This window comes from Thamnophis elegans, chromosome 7, assembly GCF_009769535.1.
Source record: "Thamnophis elegans isolate rThaEle1 chromosome 7, rThaEle1.pri, whole genome shotgun sequence".
NCBI classification, from domain to species: Eukaryota; Metazoa; Chordata; class Lepidosauria; order Squamata; family Colubridae; genus Thamnophis; species Thamnophis elegans.
The window spans coordinates 91,714-111,191 of record NC_045547.1 but is presented as its reverse complement, the minus strand read 5'-3'; the positions used below and the strand labels follow the sequence as shown (position 1 = coordinate 111,191).

Genomic DNA, 19,478 nt, shown 5'->3' with positions numbered 1-19,478 from the left:
GCACCGATTCTCTCTGGGGAAGCAAAACCCCATCGAGAATTAAAGGTGGCTGATTTCTGGGCACAGCTCTACTGAACCCAAAGCCACCCAATCTTGTTAGGGCTGGGCTGAGGAGCCTCTGGTGCTGGCCTCTTAACAGCCTCCATGTCCTGAGAGAGCAGACGGACAGCATGACTGGGTGCGGCAGGCATTGAGAGATACCAGCAAATTCATTCTGCACCACTTTCCTGCTGGCGGACACACAGCCAGGGAGGTGTGCATGAAGGAAGATGCTCTGGGCTGGCTTAGCAGTCCCGAACTGGACCATCAGGAGCCACAACTGCTGTCGCACAAGCCTTCCTTTCTGCAAATCGTCCACCCGGATGATGAAGATTGCCATTCATTGTAAATTGCAAATCCAGGAAATGTATGAACAGGTATTTTAATGCATCAGAAAAAGAAAACTGAAATACATTATCAAATTAATATATCTTTTAAAATATTTCATTTTTTAGCTTCATTCTTTTAATATAATAAATCCCATCAACCTTTGTGCATTTTGAACAAAATCATCCTTTGGTGTGCAGGACATAGCCTGGAGGAAGCAGCCATCTTGCAATTATTTAAAACTCTTCCGCTGCCCGGATCTGGACACCCACCTCCAAAGGACGCCCCCCCCCCCCCAGCTCAGAGTACATTGCTTTGGGAGGTCTCTGAAATGGACCTTAAAAGAGCCTCCAGACCAAACTGATCTGTGGCAGGAAGGCCACAGAAACCCCACAGAGAGGCAGAAAGTCACATCTAGCCAAACCCGTGATGTGTGGTTTTTTTTTATTAAATTCCATTAGTTTTTTTCTCTTCATATATATTTTTCCTCTAAGCACAATACAATACAAGAACTCTTTAGGTCTGACACAATGTACAGAAACTTCAATAATCTACAACTGCTCAAGAAGTTACAAAACCCCCAAATTCACACCAGCCACAGCCTTTATGGTACCAATAGAAAAGTAGGAGGGGGAGGGGGCTCCATACTGAGGAGGGGTCGAGGGCTTCTCCCGTCTCCTGTTCGAAAGGAGAACAGAATGAAGAGGGCTGCAGCCTGGGATTGGGGTGGGTGGGGGTGCAGGAGCAGAGAGACCAAGTCACATGATTTGCTCTTGGGGGGGGGGGAACGGAGGCCATTAGCTGACCTGCACTCCAGGGCTAGCCCTGAGGATGCTGGGGGAAAAGCAAGGGCTGGGAAGTAAGAACCGATGCGTGTGTGTGTGTCGGTGTCACAAACAAATGTCTCCCCACCACCTGACTGAGCCTTTGACCAGGAACCGGCAGCAGCATTAAGGGACAGAGTGCAGACAAACGCACCCTTTCCTTCTGCCTTCCAACCTCCAGACATCAGGACTTCCAGCTCCTTGGGGGGGGGAGGGATTGGTATCATTCTTTGCAGCAATCTCTTGCCACCTCTGCCTCGCAGCCAGAGCCTCAGCCAGCTTCCCCGACAGAACAGAGCCCATTCTTGGCCAGCCACACTTGCTCTGGAGGCAGCCGGGGCATGGAAGTCCGATGGCTCTGCCAACCTCAGGAGAAGAACAGAAGATGGACCAATCCCTCCCAAGGATCCGCCAGGCCGGACGCGTGACAGACTCCTCTTCACAAGGTGGAAGAGGCTGGCCGCGCCCTTCCCTGCAAACTGCACATGGCCAAGCCAGGTTGGGGTCTCCCTCCTGGGTAGCACCCCCCCCACCTCCTTCTGTGCTGTGCCAGGCCAGACGTGGCACCTCAGGCATCAGACAAGCAGCTCTGGATACGATCGATCCACTGCTGGGCCAGCTGCACATCCTGGGCGCAGAAATTGTAAACCCGCTTTATTGTCTTGACCTGCCAAGAAGGAAAAGTCCAGTCCTGAGAATGAGGGGTAGCGGGCATGGGGGTACCCTTCCCCGGCCACATTTCACCTTGAGCCCAAACGGGCCACCCTCTGTCAGGTGCAAGGGCCACTTACATCAAAGAAAGCTTTTTCATCCACCATCTTGGGGGCTCCCATGGTGGGGGTGCCTGGCGTGATGGCCTCCACCTCAGCCAGGTCTATCACCCCTTTGCACTCCGTGTCCAGGTGGCTGTCATAGTATCGCAGCTGGAAGGGAGGGAGGGAGGGAGGGGAAGGAGGGTGGGTGAAGGAAAGGAAGGAAAGGAGGGAGGGAGGGGGAGAGGAAAGAAGGAAGGACCAGAGGTCAGACCTGTGCCAATTAACCAGCCTGGCAGAAGGGGCCCCCTGCCCACCAAAGTGCCACCAACCTTCCCCTACCTGATGCTTGGTTTTATCCAGGACAAACCAGCGCAGCTTCCAGGGCTTCATGAAGGCCCCTTTCTTGTAGAGGGAGCCCTCGTAAGAACTGTGGAGGAAAAGCATCTCAATGAGGAGGATGTCGCTGGGCTCCGTCCCGCCTTGTGCCCACCCGGACTCTCAAAAGCCACCCATCCGCACCGGTTCTCGCTCTCTGCTGTCTGGAACTGGCTGTAAAGCGTGCCGGTGCTCTTACGGCCACTTTGCTTCCCACTCGAGGGGGTGGACGAGCTGCTGGTTTCACTGTCCAGACTGAGGTTTAAAGTGGAGCTGCCGCTGCCCGCCTCCTGCAGGTAGACACCGAGCGAGCGCCGCTGATGCGACAGGCTGGATGCCATCAGGAGAGAACTGGGTGCTGCCTGAGACGGGAGACAGGTGGTCAGCGGGAGGAGGACATTCTGCTAAAAGCCGCTTGCAAATGCAGACCCACCCCGTGGGCACAGCTCACTTTACTGTCCAGCGTGGAGCCCTCCGACTGTTGGAAAGTCTTCACTTTGTCCCAGGTCTCCTTCCAGCGTCCTGGCACCTGGCCCAGCTCCATCTCCAGACTCTGCACCTCCTGGAACCAGGATGGGGGTGGACAGAACTGGTCAAGGCTGCCTGCTAAGTCACCTCTCCTAGAACCAGAGGTCCCAAAACCCAAATCCTTGACCTATTTCTGCTTACAACTAATTGGAGAAAGTAAAAGTAATTTTCTTTTTTCTTGTTATGGGCAACGAATTAAGGATTTCCAAAGTTGAAGTGTAGGTTTACGCTGAATTTTAAATAAACTATCAAAACGGATCTCAATAATGTGGTCAGTCACAGTAGAACATTTGCTTCAATTGAGCAAATTCCATTTTTCCTTTTCTGATCAAAACAAAAAGTCTTTTTGTAGTCGGGTGTTTTCCTTTGAAAAGCTGCATGAAAACCACCAGCTGCTAAATCTCGTGGCAGACATGAAAGGCAACCCACTTTGCCTGCTTAGTTGCGGCCTTCTTAACCGTCTTCCTCCCTCTGAGCAGCTCCTAGGATTGCCCGGGAGGGGAATTCTGTCAGGCCCCCAATTTAAAGGTGGAAGATACATTTGCTCGGGGTGGCTGTTTGATGCTCCAGTTTGCCATTTGCCTCAGAGGCCACTTAAGAACATTTTGAGTTGTTATTAACTCCCCTCTCCTTTTGAACGTGGGATTCCCCCCCCCCTCCCCAGGAAAGCCCTGCGTGGTGACAGGAGCAGCAGCCACTCTCGCCCTGAGGCTGCGGAGGGGACCGTGGAGGGAGAGAGCCCCAGAGCCCCGCTAGCCCTTGGGAGTCCAGCTGCACACCTTCAAGCGCTTTCCTCCAATCGACCAGGGTGATGTGGTGCTTCCCGGTCCTGCTTGAGCTCTGTCCAACTCTGGCTGCTGCCCGGATGACGACCGGCCATAACTCCGCGAGCGTCTCCCACCCACAAAACAAACCCAGCACCGCTGCTCACCTCCAGCAGCCGAGAGATGGCATCTGGCTCCACCCGGCGGCAGCTGTCGTAACAGGGCCAAACAATCTTGCGATGGCTTTGGGGAGTGCTGGAGTCGTGCTGGGCAGCCTCCTCAACGAGCTCCCCCTGGTCCTGCACCAGCTCCCAGTCATAGGACGGCCCCTCCGCGAGAGCCTCGTGGGTGTAGTAGTCCCACACCTTCAGACTGGAAATGTTGCTATATGGACGCAGTACCTGAACGCAAGACAGGCAGCAGTTGACGCGCCGTCCAGCCCGGCCCCCTGCCCACGCCCTGCCCAGGGCCGCCACTGGCTGACCGAGTGGCACTCACCTCCCCATCCTCAGGGGCGTACATGTAATTGAAGAAGACGGGGATCCTCTTGTTCAGCCGGTCCACATAGTCCCAAACGGACCGGTAGGCCTGGGGGCCCTTCCGATCCCCTTTCTCTTCATAGAGAAGACCTGCAAGCAGAAGCCAGTTCAGCGCTGGCCGGTCCTGGTGGACTCCCGCCGCCCTCTCAGCTCCCACCCACTTTACCCAGCTCCAGGCGCTCGTAATCAGAATCCAGGAGGAAGGTGCGGAAGCGGTTGGACACATAGTGGTAGCTGAGAAACTTCAGGTAGTACTGGCTGAACTCAAACTCCATGGGGAACTGTCTGTGAATCTGCAAGAGACCCAGAAAGTGAGGAGGGGGGGGAGGAGGAGGAGGAGGAAGGGGAGGCTGAGAGGGGGAAGCCCCCCCCCTCTCTCTCTCTCTCTCTCTCTCACCTGATGGACACAGTCCAGAAATTGCAGGAAGACGGGCGTGAAGCCGTTGCTCTGGCTGGCCAGGGTCTGTGCTCCACGATGGGCAAAGCGGTGCCCAAAGGACAGCCACTCCTTCTCCACCAGGAGGCGGAAGCCCTCCATGGTGCGGTAATAGGGGTCAGAGAGCAGCTGCACGAGAGAGACTACCTGGGGGCGGGAAAAGAGGCGGGTCAGTGGGAGCCTCGGGGCCAAGATTGGCCGGCTTCTGGGAGGGGGCCTGCTGACCTGAGTGGTGATGTCCCAGCCATCCTCCAGGCTGACCAAGACCGAGGAGCCCGTGTCCAGCAGTTCAACCACAAGCACCGAGATCTGCAGGATCTTATGGATCTGCCATAAAGAAAGAAGGGTCTCCTTCCAGCCCTTCCTTTCTCCCAGGCAACCTTAGTCCCCCTCCCCCCCCCCCAGGGCTTCCTGCAGTACGTGAACAGGTGATAATCGTCCTCCCTGTCATCCAGGATTTCTCTCCCCAACCCTCCCCTCAACCCCCTGGTCAGCCAGTTATAAATCCATCTGGCGGTTATACTGTCTAGCCCACATTCTTCTACTTTATCTAGTAGTAGGTTATGGTCTACTTTATCAAATGCAGGAAGTCCAAGTAAACTATATCGACGGCATTCCTCTGGTCCACTGATTTTGTCCCTTTGTCAAAGAATTCAATAAGATTAGTCTGGCATGATCTGTTTTTGACAAACCCACGTTGGCTTTTGCTTATTACTTTGTTGGCTTCTAGGTGTTCATTGATTCGTTGCTTGATTATCTTTTCCAGAATCTTCCCTGGTATTGAGGTCAGGCTGATAGGTCTGTAGTTTCCTGGATCTATTCCCCACCCCCCACCCCCTTTTTGAAGATGGGAACTCTATCTGCTCTTTTCCAGCCCTCTGGCAGTTTCCCCGGTGCTCCAGGATCTTTGGAAGATACAGTTCAGTGGTTCTGAGATCTCATCTGCCAGTCCCTTCAGAACCTTGTAATCCATCCTGTTCTAGTGATTTGAATTCGTCTAGGGTAGACAGGTGTTCACCTACCATTTTCTTCCCTATTTTAATTTGCGCTCATAATGTGTTGTTTGTGGTGCTGTTTTTGATAGGTTGGACTGTTTTTTCCCTTTGTGTGAAGACAGGTGCTTGTTTCCCTTGTTTTGGGAAAGAAGGTTGTCTGCTAGGTTTGTTAGGAACCTGTTGGATCTTCCACTTGGTGCAGAGTTTGTTTCCCAGTTGATGATGTCAGGGTAGTTAAAATCCCCCATTGTGATGTGCTTCCTACATACCTCAGTTAGCTGACTAGCAAAAAGTTCATCTATTTCCTCTGGGTGGCCTATAGTATAGACCAGTGGTAGAGAATCTTTTTGGCATCCTGTGCCAAAAGCTGGCGGTAGGGCAGGGGGGTCGTGGGCGTGTGCCACGCCCATAATCCAATGTGTGCGACCCCCCCATGTGCATGCGCATGCAACCATTGCCACTGCGCATGCACACGCGACTCCCCGCCCTCCCTTTTTTGGTGCACGATGGTCCTGTTTTTCAGGGGTTCCTCCCTCCCCCCAACATGGGAAAGGGAGGAAAAGGTGGGGCATCCCAACACAGGAACTTCTGCTATCCGGGAGGCGAGAGCCAGCCGAGAAGCCTCTGTTCTTCCTCCTTACCTTATTTCCCCCATCCCCAAACACACACACACACACACACACACACACACACACACACACAGCTTTCCCAATGGCTTTCTACTGAGGATGATGTCATTTCAGGGGGAGACAAAGAGGCACAAATTAAAGGGACAGGCAAGCCGGGGTGGGAGAGAGTGTTTCATGCATCTTTTTGCTCCGCAAATGATGGCGAGAAATGGCACCTGCGCAGGTCAGCTGCGCTTGGCCCGGAAGAGGGAGGGGTCACAAGCCATCCCACCAAGAAAAGCAGTTGCCTCTGTTGCCTCCAAAGGCAGCGGGGCACAAGGTGCTGTGGGTGGAAGGTGCTGGGCGTTGAGACTGCCGTCCCTGCACGGTTTGCAACGGCACTGAGGAAGCCACAAGCCTAAAGGCACCCTGGCTCCTGCGTGCAAGCCGGGATCTCCTCACCCCTCCTGTGGCTCTTGCCCAGCTCTCTCTCTTCTATCTCCCCTTCGCCTTCCCACACTTGCCCACCTGTCCCAGAGCTCGGCCTACGGCTCCCTCCGACCCTGCTGGCTTCGTTCCTGAGCAAACTCCCCCCAATCCCGCTGGTTGTTGCAAACTGGAAGTCCGTTCCCGAACGTCCAGTTTGTGCGTTGGGTTGTTTTTTGCCCTCTGGAGGCTTGAAGCCTCCAGAGGACGAAAAATGAAGGCCAAAAATGAAGGCCAAAGTAAGCTGGCCAGTGCACATGCGCACTGGAGGTGACAGGGCAATGCCTCGCATGCCCTAAGAAATGGCTCCACGTGCCACCTGTCCATAGGTTCGCCATCACGGGTACAGACCTATGGCAATGTCACCCCCCCCCCCTTTAATATTGACCCAAATGCATTCAAGATAGTTTTCATCATTGTTGTGCTCTATTTCGGTAGAGATGTAGTTATTTCTTACATATAGTGTGACTCCACCTATTCTTTTATTTGGTCTATTTCTTTTAAATAATTTAAACCCCTCTAGTTGCCTGTTCCATTTGTGGTTTTCATTCCACCAAGTTTCCGTGATGGCAACAATATCATATTTGCCCTCATTTAATTGAATTTCTAATTCACCCTGTTTATTCCTCATCCTCTGTGCATTGGTGTACAGACAGTTGACTCCATTCTGATTGACCCTGTGTTCTCTGTCTCCATAACCTGTGTTGTGCCTGACTGCCCCCTACTTTCCTGCCACCTGTTTGATTAGTGCACATGGCATGGCACTCACTATTAAAGGCTTGGTTTTGCTTGAAAGCAAGATTGATAATCTTACCTGCACAAACATCTGTGTTATCTATGCACTGATAACACTGAAAGTTTTAATAATATCCTAAAAACAGGGATCAAGCACATCCTGGGGTCTGCCTGCCTGCCCAGAACCTCGGCCCAAACCTCTCTAGTCCAGTCCACCCAACCGCACCCCCAGCCTTCAATGACGAGGGCTACCTTGCTCTCCTGGGGGAGACTGAGATTGCACGACCTTTACAACACCACACACTGTGTGTATGTGTGTGTCTGTGTGCGCGTGTGTGTGTGTGCATGTGTGTTTTTAGTGCAGGCTGCCTTTCTGGCCAGAAAGACAGGCCAGGGCAGCCAACGGCCCAGCAATCAAGGCCAGAGGGCAGCCGCCAAAGCCACCAGGCAAAGCGGCGAGGAGGAGGAGGCTGGACCCAGGCTCTCTGCCACTAACCTGCACCAGCCACTCCGACTCCTCCAGGGAGCGCAGGTAGGTTGGGCCAGCCTCGGGGGAGGGGCTACCGGGGACGCAGGCCTTCATCAGTTTCTTGAAGCTGCTCTTGACCTGCCGCGTGTCAAACACCTCGATGGGCACCATTTCCCAGTGCTGCAAAGGGTCCGGCTTTATTCCCTGGGAAGCACAGAGAGAATTTATTTCCACCCTCTTACCACCCTCTCCTGGTTCCCCAGCCTCGTTTGGGGGGGGCGGGGAGTGACAATCTCCCCACCCCCAGCCCAGCTAAACTGTACCCGCAACTGGGACTTGTCTCCGATTATGTACAGCTGGCGGAGGAAACCGGCTTCCGAGGGAGACCCGTTGGGCTGTGGTCCAAATTCTTTCCCAGCCAGTCGGGACCCAATCTCCATGTTGAGGGCGTAGCTGCTTAAGCGGCCCCCGGCTCGAATGCTGCCCCACTTGCCTGGGAAGAAAATGGTGCCCATCACCAGAAGGAAATGCAGCCCCTTTGGATCCGCGGCAGGGGGACTTTCCTAAGAGTGGACCCCAAAACACGGGGAGACGCACAGAGCATGCAGGGAGGGTGTGGAACAGTTAGTGCAGACACAGAGGTGGACGGAGGAGGGCCTGCCCGGCTAGGACTGGGGATGAGTTAGCCACGTGTGGGGGCCACATAAGCGAGCTCAGTGGCCATACAGTACCTCGAGGGGAGTCGGGTTTCCTTGATGAGGCACTCTTGGGGCTGGAGAAGGTGATTACCCTAGTTCTGTGACCTACGGCTGAGAGGGGACACGATGGAGAGGCATCTCAGCAAGGGGAGACGGGGCGGGGGGGAACGGGGACTGCTCACTCTCTGGGGGGGGGGCAAGGGGCGGGGGAACAAATGACTTGATGGAGGAGCAGACAAAATGAATGACAAATGCCTGGGAGAGCTGTAGGCCAATCTGGGATCCCCCCACCTCATCATCCTGCTTTTGCAAGGAAACAGGACATGTCTCCATCGCCCAAAGCCACTCCTTCACCAGCCAGCGAACGAGCGAGCCAGGGATGGCGGCAGAGGCTGCTGCCAACATCTCACCTCCACGGCTCCCCGTGCCGGACCCTTCGTCTCTCCCGCCCATCACCTGCTTCATAAGGGACCCCAGCTTGGGCTGCCGCTTCTCAGATGAATCTGTAGCACCAAGAGAAGGTGGACATTTCCACCAGGGCTCGGGAGGGCAGCCTTTCCCTCCTCCCCCCCCCCCGGCAGAATGCCCTGGGAAACACACCCTCCTCCACCTCCTGCCCTAAATCCCGCAAAAGGGCAGAAAACCCACCCCACTTGGCTAAGTCTCCCCCTGTCACTGCTGAGTCCCTTTCCTGGACAGGCAGTGTGGTGGGTGAGGGCAAGGTCCCAGTTGCCACAGGCCAGCCATTCCAGGTGGTGCCAACGCCAGTCAGACAAACAAGAAATAAGGGTGTATTGTGTGGAGCAATGAAATGGCGGATGGGGAGGGGCACCTACTAACGAATGAGATGGAGAGGCCCCCGCTACATGCGACTCACGTGGCTGCGGCTTCCTTCCCCCGGCCTCACAGGGCCACGTCAGCTGCCACACCCGAGCAGCTCCTTGAAGTGGCCACTAAGGTTGAAGAAGAGCAACTGGCCTCTCTTCGATGCCTTCAACAAAAGCCCACCCACCCACTCACCTGAGTGGCTCATGTGGGCAGAGCTGAAGCCACCACTGAGCGTGTTGCGCCCACCGGCATCCGCATAATGGGGCATGGAGTGGATGATGGCTTGCAGGTACTTCTCTTGCTCCAGACTGGTTGAGTCTGCCTGGGAGGGGCCTGAAAAGAGAGGCAGGAGGAGAGGACCTCAGGGTAGGGGAGGGCAGGAGGAGGGCATCACAAGGGGACCCTGCCCTGGAGGTACCTGTGGCAGGAGTGTTCTGGGACTTGAAGAGACCCACCACGCCCTTCCCATGCAAGCCGCCCGAACGCAGCAGCACCGTCTTGGTGCGCGAGTTCCGCCAACAGACCACTGGGAAGCGGTTCTGCCGGTAGCAGCGCGAGATCCGCTGAACCGTGTTGTCCTGGATGCTCTGCGGGATGATCAGCAGTCCTGGGTAGCTGCGGAGGCAAAGCAGAGCCTGTAGCCCCAGCGCGAGTGCCTAGCTGCAGGGACACCAGATGCAAACCGCCTGGAGAGGAAGCACCTTTTCCCGGCCTTCTCAGATCTACCAGCTTTGGCCACATCAAGCATTCCCCCCCCCCCCAAACCAAGGGAATAAAACAGCGTCAGCAGCAGCATCAACAAACTCAACAGCAACTTCGAGTCCCTCTGGGGGACAGAAAACCTTGGCCATCCTAAGTCAACAAGAGAAAGTGAACACAATGCAGTCAGAACTGAAGGAAATGAATCAAGAGCTACATGATGTTTTTAAAGAAGTCAAACAAAAAATAGAGAAAGTGGATGATAAATTAGAGAAAATGGAAGATAAATTAGAAAGTCCAACAAATGATGGCAAATAATGAACAATGTATACAGAAAGTAGAAAAAAAGTTTAATGCACAGAGAAAAAAGTGAATGAAGTTGATGATCATCTGACACTAGCGGATAGAAATAAAGAAAGAACAATAATTTTACTGGAAATTGACAGGGCCGACTTTTATCTACAATTTCAGAATATAGAGAAAGAAAAAGGAGAAAATGTAGCAGAAAAAATGGCAGAATTACTGACAGGAGCCTTAGAGATGGACAAAGAATTTTTTGGGAAAAATATTGACGGGATTACCAGGTTTTGACAAGACAACTAATCAAACACAAAATAAATTTCAGATGGCTGATTCCGGAGGGAATATTGGTGACTTGAATGGAGCAAAGACACAGATTGGACTCCAAAGAGAAAGCAGAACAATTTTATGAACAATATTTTGGACCACAAGAGGAAATTAGAATTAGAGATAAAAAAGAGCCAAGACGATGAGAAGAAGGGATGGACGAGAAGGACATGCAAAAAGAAAAAGAAGATGAAAAAGACCAGGAGGAAACAGACTTAAGAGAAGGGGCAACATCAAAAGAACCAAGAGAGATAAGAACGACTAGAGCGACAAAACCTATCTATAAATAATCATGGAAGAACAACTTAAATTAATGTCAATCAATATAAATGACTGAATTCAGTGATAAAAAGGAAAAAAATTTTCCATAGATTAGAAAAATTAAAATTAGACATAACTTGTTTGCAAGAAGTACATATAAAAAAAACAACATATGAAAGTATGGAAAGTATGGAACATATGGAAAGAGTGCAGAGAAGAGCAAGAAAGATGATTAGGGGACTGGAGACTAAAACATATGAAGAACGGTTGCAGGAACTGGGGTTGTTTAGGACTAGGGGAGACATGATAGCAGTGTTCCAATATCTCAGGGGTTGCCACAAAGAAGAGGGAGTCAAGCTATTCTCCAAAGCACCTGAGGGTAGAACAAGAAGCAATGGGTGGAAACTAATCAAGGAGAGAAGCAACTTAGAACTGAGGAGAAATTTCCTGACAGTGAGAACAATTAATCAGTGGAAGTTGTGAATGCCTCAATACTGCAAGTCTTTAAGAAGATTTTGGATAGCCATCTGTCTGAAACGGTATAGGGTTTCCTGCCTAGGCAGAGGGTTGGACTAAAAGACCTCCAAGGTCCTTCCAACTCTACTATTGTATTGTATTGTATAGGCATATCCGAAAATTGGGAAATTATATACTGCTTTATCACTACAAAAGAAAAGGGGAATGGCCTTGTATATAAAAGACACAATAAATGCCAAACAAATTTTTACACATGAGGGAGGGAGAATTTTGATGGTCGAAATAATGAGGAATAAACAACTGATACTTTTGCTAGCAATATATGCACTAAATAGTAAGCAAGATTTTTTTTATAAAAAAACGCCATGAAAAAACAACAGAATTGATGAAGGTGGGGCTGACGTCACGACGATACGACGTGCGATCTTGAAGCTCCAATATTGCCATCGATATCTCTGCCACTGGACGGTCCTTTTGAACCTAAACCATTCCGTAGAGATGGTGATAGAGAAGGGCACATCCTGCTGATCACAGGGACATTGCAAAGTCCCTGGTAGATCCAGGAGAAGCCCTTTTTTCTGGCGACAGAGAAGCAGCCATTAAAGCTGCTGAAAGTTGGGACAGCTCCAAAACGGAAGTAAAGTGGGAGAGAAAGTGTGTTGAATTAGTGAAATAAATTTTATTATTAGAGAACACTCAAAAAGATCAAAAGTTAAAATTGAAGACAGAAGAGATTAAGCGGCAAGATTAAGCCTGAGTCAAACTTAGTGTGTTATTTTTCTTTAATCTTTTTAATGATGGAATTTTTACAAACGTTTCTTATTTTTTAAACTGGACTGTTTTTTTCTTCTTCTATTTCTCTTTTTTTAAATAATACTTAATGATTAAGGCTTTTTTTCTTTGTTCAATGCTCTATTGCATTTTCTTTTTAAGAATCCCCCCCCCCAAGTTTGGAATATAAAGAGGGAAGTAAAAGTAGAGGAAAAGAAGTAACACTGCCACTTAGAGGCTTGGAAACATTGTTTTTCTTTTCTTCTTTTGAGCATTTGATCTACATTTCAAGGTCTCTGAGCTTGTTTATTGAAAATAATAACGGGATGAGCACGGATTGTTTATACAGGTGCTCCTCTGGGGTACTATCAGTAGCTGGACTGGAGTGAAAAGAAAGCTTGACTTGAAAGAGAGAAGATTGCAGCGAACTTGTTTGGAACGTAATAAAAAAGCCTTGGATTTTATATAGTGGCAATGTTTACTATCTGGAGGAAAAGATCAATACAGATGATGTCGCAGCACGAAAAAGAAAAGGAAGTGACATTACAGATGATTATGCAAGAAATTCAAAAAATACAAATAAGAACAGAGATCATTAAAAAAAGAATGGAGAGTATTGAACAAAGAACAGGAAAAATAGATGAAAAAAACTGAGAATATTCACCAAACGATGATGAAATACGAGGACAGATTTCAAAAAATTGAAGAAAAAGATGAACAAACAGATCAGAAAATTGGAGATATTGACAGCAGATTGACCGTGGTTGAAAAAGACAAGAGTGGAATATTGGAATGGGAGAACAACAGATCAGAATTTTATCTCAGATTCCAGAATATAGAAGAAAAAGGGAAAATATTTGGCAGAAGTAATGATAGAAATTCTGGCAGAAGCATCGGTGATAACCAGAGGGAAGTTGATGAACACAAATACTACAAATGGCAAGAGATATAAGATTGCACTACTATGGGATGGATACAGGATGATGTAATGCAATGCTATAATATAAATTAATTTAAATTTAGTTAAACTTAGAATGTTACGCATAAAATGAAGTAATAATAGTTATAGTCAATAACAATGATAAGCCAAAAACACCAGCCTGGGGATGGCGAGTAAGACCTCGCCGAAACTTAAGTGAGGATTATGGAGAGGATGCACAAAAGTTTTGTAACCAAAGATAAACAATTTTATACAGAATACAATCTAAAGATGTAATATTAGAATAAATTTACATTATGGCATGCCATAATGTAAATTTATTCTAAACTTACAATATTTCAGGTAAAAGGAAGTAATAATGATTGTAGTCAAATAAATGTTTAATGATAATAATTGTATGCATATATATTGGATTGATAATATGAGATTTTATATAAATTGTAACTGAGGACTGTGGTGAGGAGGCATAGAAGTTTTGTAACCAATCGACACACTGTATGTAACTGGTGGATGGTTTTTTTGTTTTATGTTTGTTTGTTTAAAAAAAAAAACCAAAAAACCCCTGAAAAAATAACAGAATTGGAATATGAAAATATTTGTATCCTGGGAGACTTTAATGTGGATACAGAAATGGACTATAAAACTAGAAAAGTAAATAAAAAGGCAAAAAAAACACTGCCCAAAGTTTTTTCAAGAATTGTGGAAGAACTCAAGATGTTCAAGATGTTTTGCGTGAAATGCACCCTAAAGAAAACCCATATTCATTTTATTGGAACAGACAAATGTCTTGGTCAAGGATAGATATGATATGGATGATAGCAGAACTGAAAGCCGCTGTAAAAGAAATAAGTATTGAAACAAGCAACTAGGCGGATCATAATCCAATAAAAACCACGTGGAAAGAACAAAAAAGATCACTGAGATGGGCACTGAATCAAGAAATATTAAAAGGAATGTTCAATTTATGGAAAAAGAACTAGATTTTTTTCTTCAAAGAGAGTAAAAAATTAGAAACATCATTACAAAATGTATGGAACACAGCCAAAGCATATATAAGAGGATTAGTTATAACATACAGAGGGAAGCAGAACAGAAAGAAGAAACAAAAACGAAGAATACTAGAAGAAGAATACAAGGCTTTATAGACAGAATTACAAAAAGATCCACAAAAGGAAATATAGAACCAAATGGATTTAATGAAACATGAGTTTAATGGAGAAAGAATTAGCAAACAAAATTAAAAATGTTAAACAAAACGTCTTTGAAAATGCTAACAAACCAGGAAGATGGCAGGCGTATAAGTTAAAAAGAGAGAGAGAAAAGAAGCTGATAGACAAATTAATAGACAATGGAGGGGAAATTTGCTACCAAAATGAAGAGAAAAAGAAAGTGATTCAGAATTATTATAAGAAGCTATATGAGCAAGGGTTAATATCAGAAGATAAAATAAATCAATATTTAGAAAAGGCGGAAATACCTAAACTATCTAAAACAGTTAAAACATCACTAGATGCTCCTGAAGCCTCCGGAGGGGCCTCGGGGGGGGGGGGGGAGGGCTCTTTTCACCCTCCCCTTCAGGCTCCTTTAAAGCTGCTGGAGCCTGGGGAGAGTGAAAAATGCCTTTAAAAAAAGGTTGAACTCCGCTGACAAGGCAACACCTCACGTGCCCTGACAAATGGCTCCACGTGCCATCCTGGATCTAGGTGTTCCTAGAGCCCCAGACTGGCTCATTCCTACCGAGGCATCTCTGGCACACCAGCGTGGCTTCCTAGAGCTGCTATAACGCCACAGACCTTGATGACCCCAGTTGGGGTTTTCCTTGCTTTTCTTTCTTTTTAAGCACTATCGAAGCCCCCATAAAAGCTCCAGGGGCAACCGCTGAGCATGGGGAGAGCACTCGTCCTGGCTTGCTTTTCTCCCTCCTCTGTTCTGGTCGAGAAGGGGGGAGAAGCCAACCAGGCATCTAGACTTTCAAGGCAGCTTGGAAGAGAAAACACGCCCACCACCACCACCACCGGCCCACCTCCTGCAGATGGCATACATCCGGTTGACAGTGGAAATGCGGAAAGGCTCGTTCTTGGAGCGGGTCAGGCTGTTGCTCAGGGTGCCCAGGCCCAGGCGTTGATAGTCTCGGCAACAGGCTCGCTCCACCAGGTGGCTCATGGTCATTTTGTCAGAGGGCCTGATGGCGGCCGAAGGGGTTAAGGTGCTCCGCTCCATTTCTTCAGACACTGCAGGAATCAAAAGGCGCATCAGAGAGAGGCCAGAAAGCAGCTCTGCCCGTCACCTGCCCAGCCCGGGGAGTGATAGGAGGGGGGGGGGGGAAGCTGCCGTACCTGAGATCTCGTCCTCGTTGTCCTCGGGGAATAGGTGCTGGCTGCCCCGCTGCTCCCAGGGAGGCGGGCTGTACTTCTTGCGAGTGACGTACTGGCGTCCGATGGTTTTCTTGGCATTTTTTACTAGGTTCTTGGAGATGGTCCTAAAAGAGTGGGGGGAAGACGTGACTCCCCTGCGAACCCCTGGCAGCTCCTCCTCCAAAGGCCCATCAGGAAGAGACACTCCCCCTCCTTCTGCTGGACTTGGAAGCATCTGCTTGAAGAGATGCCAATCAGCTGAGGAGCTGGGACCCCAAGCATCCCCCCCACCCCTTTCTGACGCCCTCACGTGGGGGCACTAGGGCTGGCAAGCTTCTCCCATGAGCCTTGGCTGACTTCAGGCTTGCTCAGAGCCACATTAATTGACCACGAAGGTGAGAGGGAAATCAGGGGCTGCTCGCTCCCCCGCCCCGCCAACTGCCAGGGAGACCCTCCCCCACCTGAGTGATGGGTTTTTGTCCTTGGTTTTGGCAGGCAGAGCGGCCTTGCCGGTCTGTCCCACCGTGAAGGCAAAGGTATCAGAGACGTGCTGGGGGTAGCGCAACTTGCTGAGATGCTTCCGGAAGGTCTCTGCGCTCTCGGAGGCCACCTCCTCATCAAAGACAATGCGCAGCACCTGGAGGGCAGACGGAGGCAGGCTCAGCTTTCGCTCCCCTGGCTTCCCTCAGCACTGGCTTGAAGGGATTGGAAGGGGGGGAAGGGAGGGTCAAGGATCCCCAAGGGACATGCACCCTCACCTGGAATGTACAGGAGCGCAGCTGGAGCTGAGCGCAGCCCTCCTGGATGAACTGATCCAAGGGAGTCGGGGCTGAAATCTTCTCCTCTTTGGTCAGAGAGGCAATGGGGAAGGAGCGGACGACCACCTGCTCTCCCACTGGGGTGGGGGGGGAGGGGAGGGAGAGAAAGAGGGCAGGCCAGTGAGAGCCATGTAGGAGCCTTCCCTTACAGCCCAGGTGGCACTGGGATGGGCAGGCAGCTCTGCCAATGGGCTCATGTGACCAGGACCCTCCTGGCTTTACCTGACTCTTCCCCAGGGGTGTGTGTGTGTGTATGTGTGTGTGTGTGTGTGAGAGAGATACCCCCCCTCTCTCTTTCTCTCTCCCTCTCTCTCCAGGGGGACAGCGGGGGACCCTTAATGTGCAAAGCCTCCCCCACCTCCCCCTTCTACGTGGTTGGGGTCACCAGCTGGGGCAAGGGCTGCGGTGAGGGAACCCATCCAGAGGTCTACACTTCCACGCAGAAGCAGAAGCTGTGCCAGGCTTGTCCCTTCTTGAACCCCCCCCCCCCCCCCCAATATAGCCATGCCAGTCCAGCCTCTGCAATCTAGAGTTCTCTGTTGGCCATGGCGTGAGAAGTCACCCAGGCTGCCCCAGTATCTCACAGAAGGAAGAAATAATCATGGCAGGCGCTGAGGCTTTATGGGAGCTCTACTGCAATGAGCTGGGCCTCTCCCCACCCACCCACCCCCAATAGTTCTGCTTGTTTTGAGCAACATGCAAGGATTAAATTAAAACAACTGATGCCCTCTGAGGGGACGGGCCGAGCCACCCCTTCCTGTGATGGCAATTCTGGCTTCCTCTGAAGCCTGGCCTGGGAGCGGGGTAGCTGAGGGATTGCCTTTCGCAATAGAGGCGAATGCTCCAGCCCAGCCCAGCGAGGACGGAGGTGCCGCAGATGCCATCCTCCAGCTGAAGGGGGAATAGAAGGGGGCTTCTTCTACAGTGGCCCCTGCTCTTACGGAACATCCCCCTTTCGGAGACTGGAATGGGCCCAGCCCTGTTCTTATTTTCCCCATGTTCCTGAGAGCTGGGTGCTGAATGTATTAAGGGCACATTCATTTCCTGGCTGCACTGCTAACTGGACAATTATCTTGGCTGCTACGTATGCTTATTTTGGATGTTTTTACTGGTTTTCTTGTTTTATAATGCCTTCAGTACTTTGATTACATTTTCTGAATTGTAAGCTGCCCAGAGATATTAAGATGGGCAGCTGTAGAAACTGAATGAATGAATGTTCCAACATTCAAGTCTACCCAGACCCGATTTCATTAATGACTTGGATTAAGAGCATGGGAGAATGCTGATCAGATTTGCAGAACTCAAATGGGATGGGTAACTGTGGTGGCACAGAGGTTAGAGTGCAGTATTGCAGGCTGACTCTGCCCACTGCCAGGAGTTTGATCTTGACCGGCTCCAGGTTGACTCAGCCTTTCATCCTTCCGAGGCGGGTAAAATGTTGGGGGCGAGAGGCTGACTTTGTAAACTGCTTAGAGAGGGCCGTGAAGCACCGTGAAGCAGTATATAAGCCTAAAGGCTATTGCTATAATGTTGTAAAGACTGAAATAAAACTTAAAACAATATTGATATGATTAAAAAAGTAGGCTGAAAGTATAAATAACAAAATAAAAATGCAAGAGAGGCAAAAGCTCCTTTGCTGCAAACCAAGCAGAATTGATTCTAGGCTCCTTCGGAGTCGATGGAGACCATCCGAGACAGAGGAGGTCCCCTCCCCCATCTATTCTGCACTAAGGAGATCCCACCTCAAGGGTCCAGTTCTGGGCCCCCAATTTCAAGGATTCAGCACTGATATATGGTTGACTGAGGGATTATAAACTAAATTCTAGGAGAAGGATTGAGAGTTGGGAGCATTTAGCTTTGTGAAAGGATAGTGCTGTGTGTGTGTGTGTGTGTGTGCGCGCACGCGCACAAGAGCGATTCCCAAAGGAGGCCACCCAGGAGGGTGGTCAAGAGTGATTTTCTCTCTCTCAGCCAACCTGCCTTAATTTGCACTAAGCCGACGGTTGGGCTTGGGCTCCTCCATGGCCCCTTCCAAGGACCCCCTTGGGGTCTGGCTCTTAGCACTCCCTCCTAGAAGCCTGCACCGCTCTGGTGCCCCCTTACCAAGCGGGTCGGTGGGTGTGCCCTTGAAGATGATGCGGTAGGTGGTCAGGAAGACCGCTCCTTCGGCCGGAAGCAGAGGAGGCCCCCCGAGGCTGCCTCCAGCGCCTTCTTCCCTGCCGTCGGGCACCAGGTACACGCGCAGGCCACCCATCACGCTCTCCTCTCCAATCAGCAGGCTCGGCTGGAGGAGCTTGGGCTGCGAGAAGGAGAGCCTGCTCACCTCTAGCCAGAAGGCCGATGAGCCTGCAGGAACTAAGGTTACCCACCCCACCCCTGCGGGCAGCTCCTTCCCCAGGGGCCCAGACTGGAGCGCTCACCTTCTGTATTGGAGGAAGCCTTTTGCTCTCTCGGTGCACGGCATCCAGGGTTTCGATGTGCATCTGGACGATGTCTGGGGGTGGCAGGAGAGAAGGCGATGAGAGCCCCTCTCCGCGCCACCACCGTCCCCTCCCGACCACTCTCGACTCAGGGGGCACCTGCCTGGGATCATGACATGCAGCCCCTTGAGGTGCTCGTTGGTGACGCCGCTCTCTGTGCAGACCTTGTCCACAAAGCGGTTGATGAACCGTACCACGTAGTTGGCCACGTCGGAGCTTTCGGCATCCTCAAAGCCGCTCTCGGTGTCGTAGCTGTCCGCCACGCTGCCAGCGATGCTGAGGAGGCAGAGAGGCCCCTGAGCACAACCACCCTCCTCCTTCTCCCCAACCTGTGCCTCCGCCCTGCCCTCGCCTGGCTCAGTGGGACGCTACCTGCTGGTGATTAAGCTGTTGCTGACGCTCTCGGCGTCTCCAAGTCCAGCGCCCCGCAGGAGCCTGTTCTTACTGGTGTCCAGAGGCAGCAGGAGGTAGCTCATGCGGTTGGCATAGTGGATGGCTTGGCTGAAGACGGTGCTCTCTTCCTTCTGAATGAGCTCCTGCTGCTTCTCCCGGCTCATGGTGGGCCAAAGACGGCACTGCACGGCAGCGATATCCAGAGCTGACTCCTCCTCGGCCACCTGGGATTCAGGGAAACGATCCAGAGGA

General features: G+C 50.6%; 1 protein-coding gene across 2 annotated transcripts in view; it reads right to left on the bottom strand.

Moving 5' to 3' along the window:
• Positions 1–405: 405 nt before the first annotated feature.
• SBF1 (SET binding factor 1) overlaps positions 406–19,478 on the bottom strand; it is a 48,407-nt gene continuing 29,334 nt past the window's right edge. For both annotated transcript variants that reach the window (XM_032222022.1, XM_032222021.1), the window contains exons 19-42: positions 19,206–19,450; positions 18,937–19,109; positions 18,774–18,847; positions 18,457–18,652; positions 16,294–16,430; positions 15,997–16,172; positions 15,518–15,660; positions 15,205–15,412; positions 9,825–10,021; positions 9,599–9,739; positions 8,989–9,081; positions 8,612–8,689; positions 8,204–8,373; positions 7,908–8,084; positions 4,813–4,914; positions 4,549–4,734; positions 4,318–4,444; positions 4,111–4,241; positions 3,780–4,013; positions 2,772–2,882; positions 2,465–2,682; positions 2,285–2,372; positions 1,982–2,113; positions 406–1,857 (exon numbers count right to left, since the gene is read on the bottom strand). In XM_032222022.1, the coding sequence (XP_032077913.1) occupies positions 1,759–1,857; positions 1,982–2,113; positions 2,285–2,372; positions 2,465–2,682; positions 2,772–2,882; positions 3,780–4,013; positions 4,111–4,241; positions 4,318–4,444; positions 4,549–4,734; positions 4,813–4,914; positions 7,908–8,084; positions 8,204–8,373; positions 8,612–8,689; positions 8,989–9,081; positions 9,599–9,739; positions 9,825–10,021; positions 15,205–15,412; positions 15,518–15,660; positions 15,997–16,172; positions 16,294–16,430; positions 18,457–18,652; positions 18,774–18,847; positions 18,937–19,109; positions 19,206–19,450 (3,636 nt within the window). In that variant the 3' untranslated portion in view covers positions 406–1,758. The remainder of the gene's footprint in view (positions 1,858–1,981; positions 2,114–2,284; positions 2,373–2,464; positions 2,683–2,771; positions 2,883–3,779; positions 4,014–4,110; positions 4,242–4,317; positions 4,445–4,548; positions 4,735–4,812; positions 4,915–7,907; positions 8,085–8,203; positions 8,374–8,611; positions 8,690–8,988; positions 9,082–9,598; positions 9,740–9,824; positions 10,022–15,204; positions 15,413–15,517; positions 15,661–15,996; positions 16,173–16,293; positions 16,431–18,456; positions 18,653–18,773; positions 18,848–18,936; positions 19,110–19,205; positions 19,451–19,478) is intronic.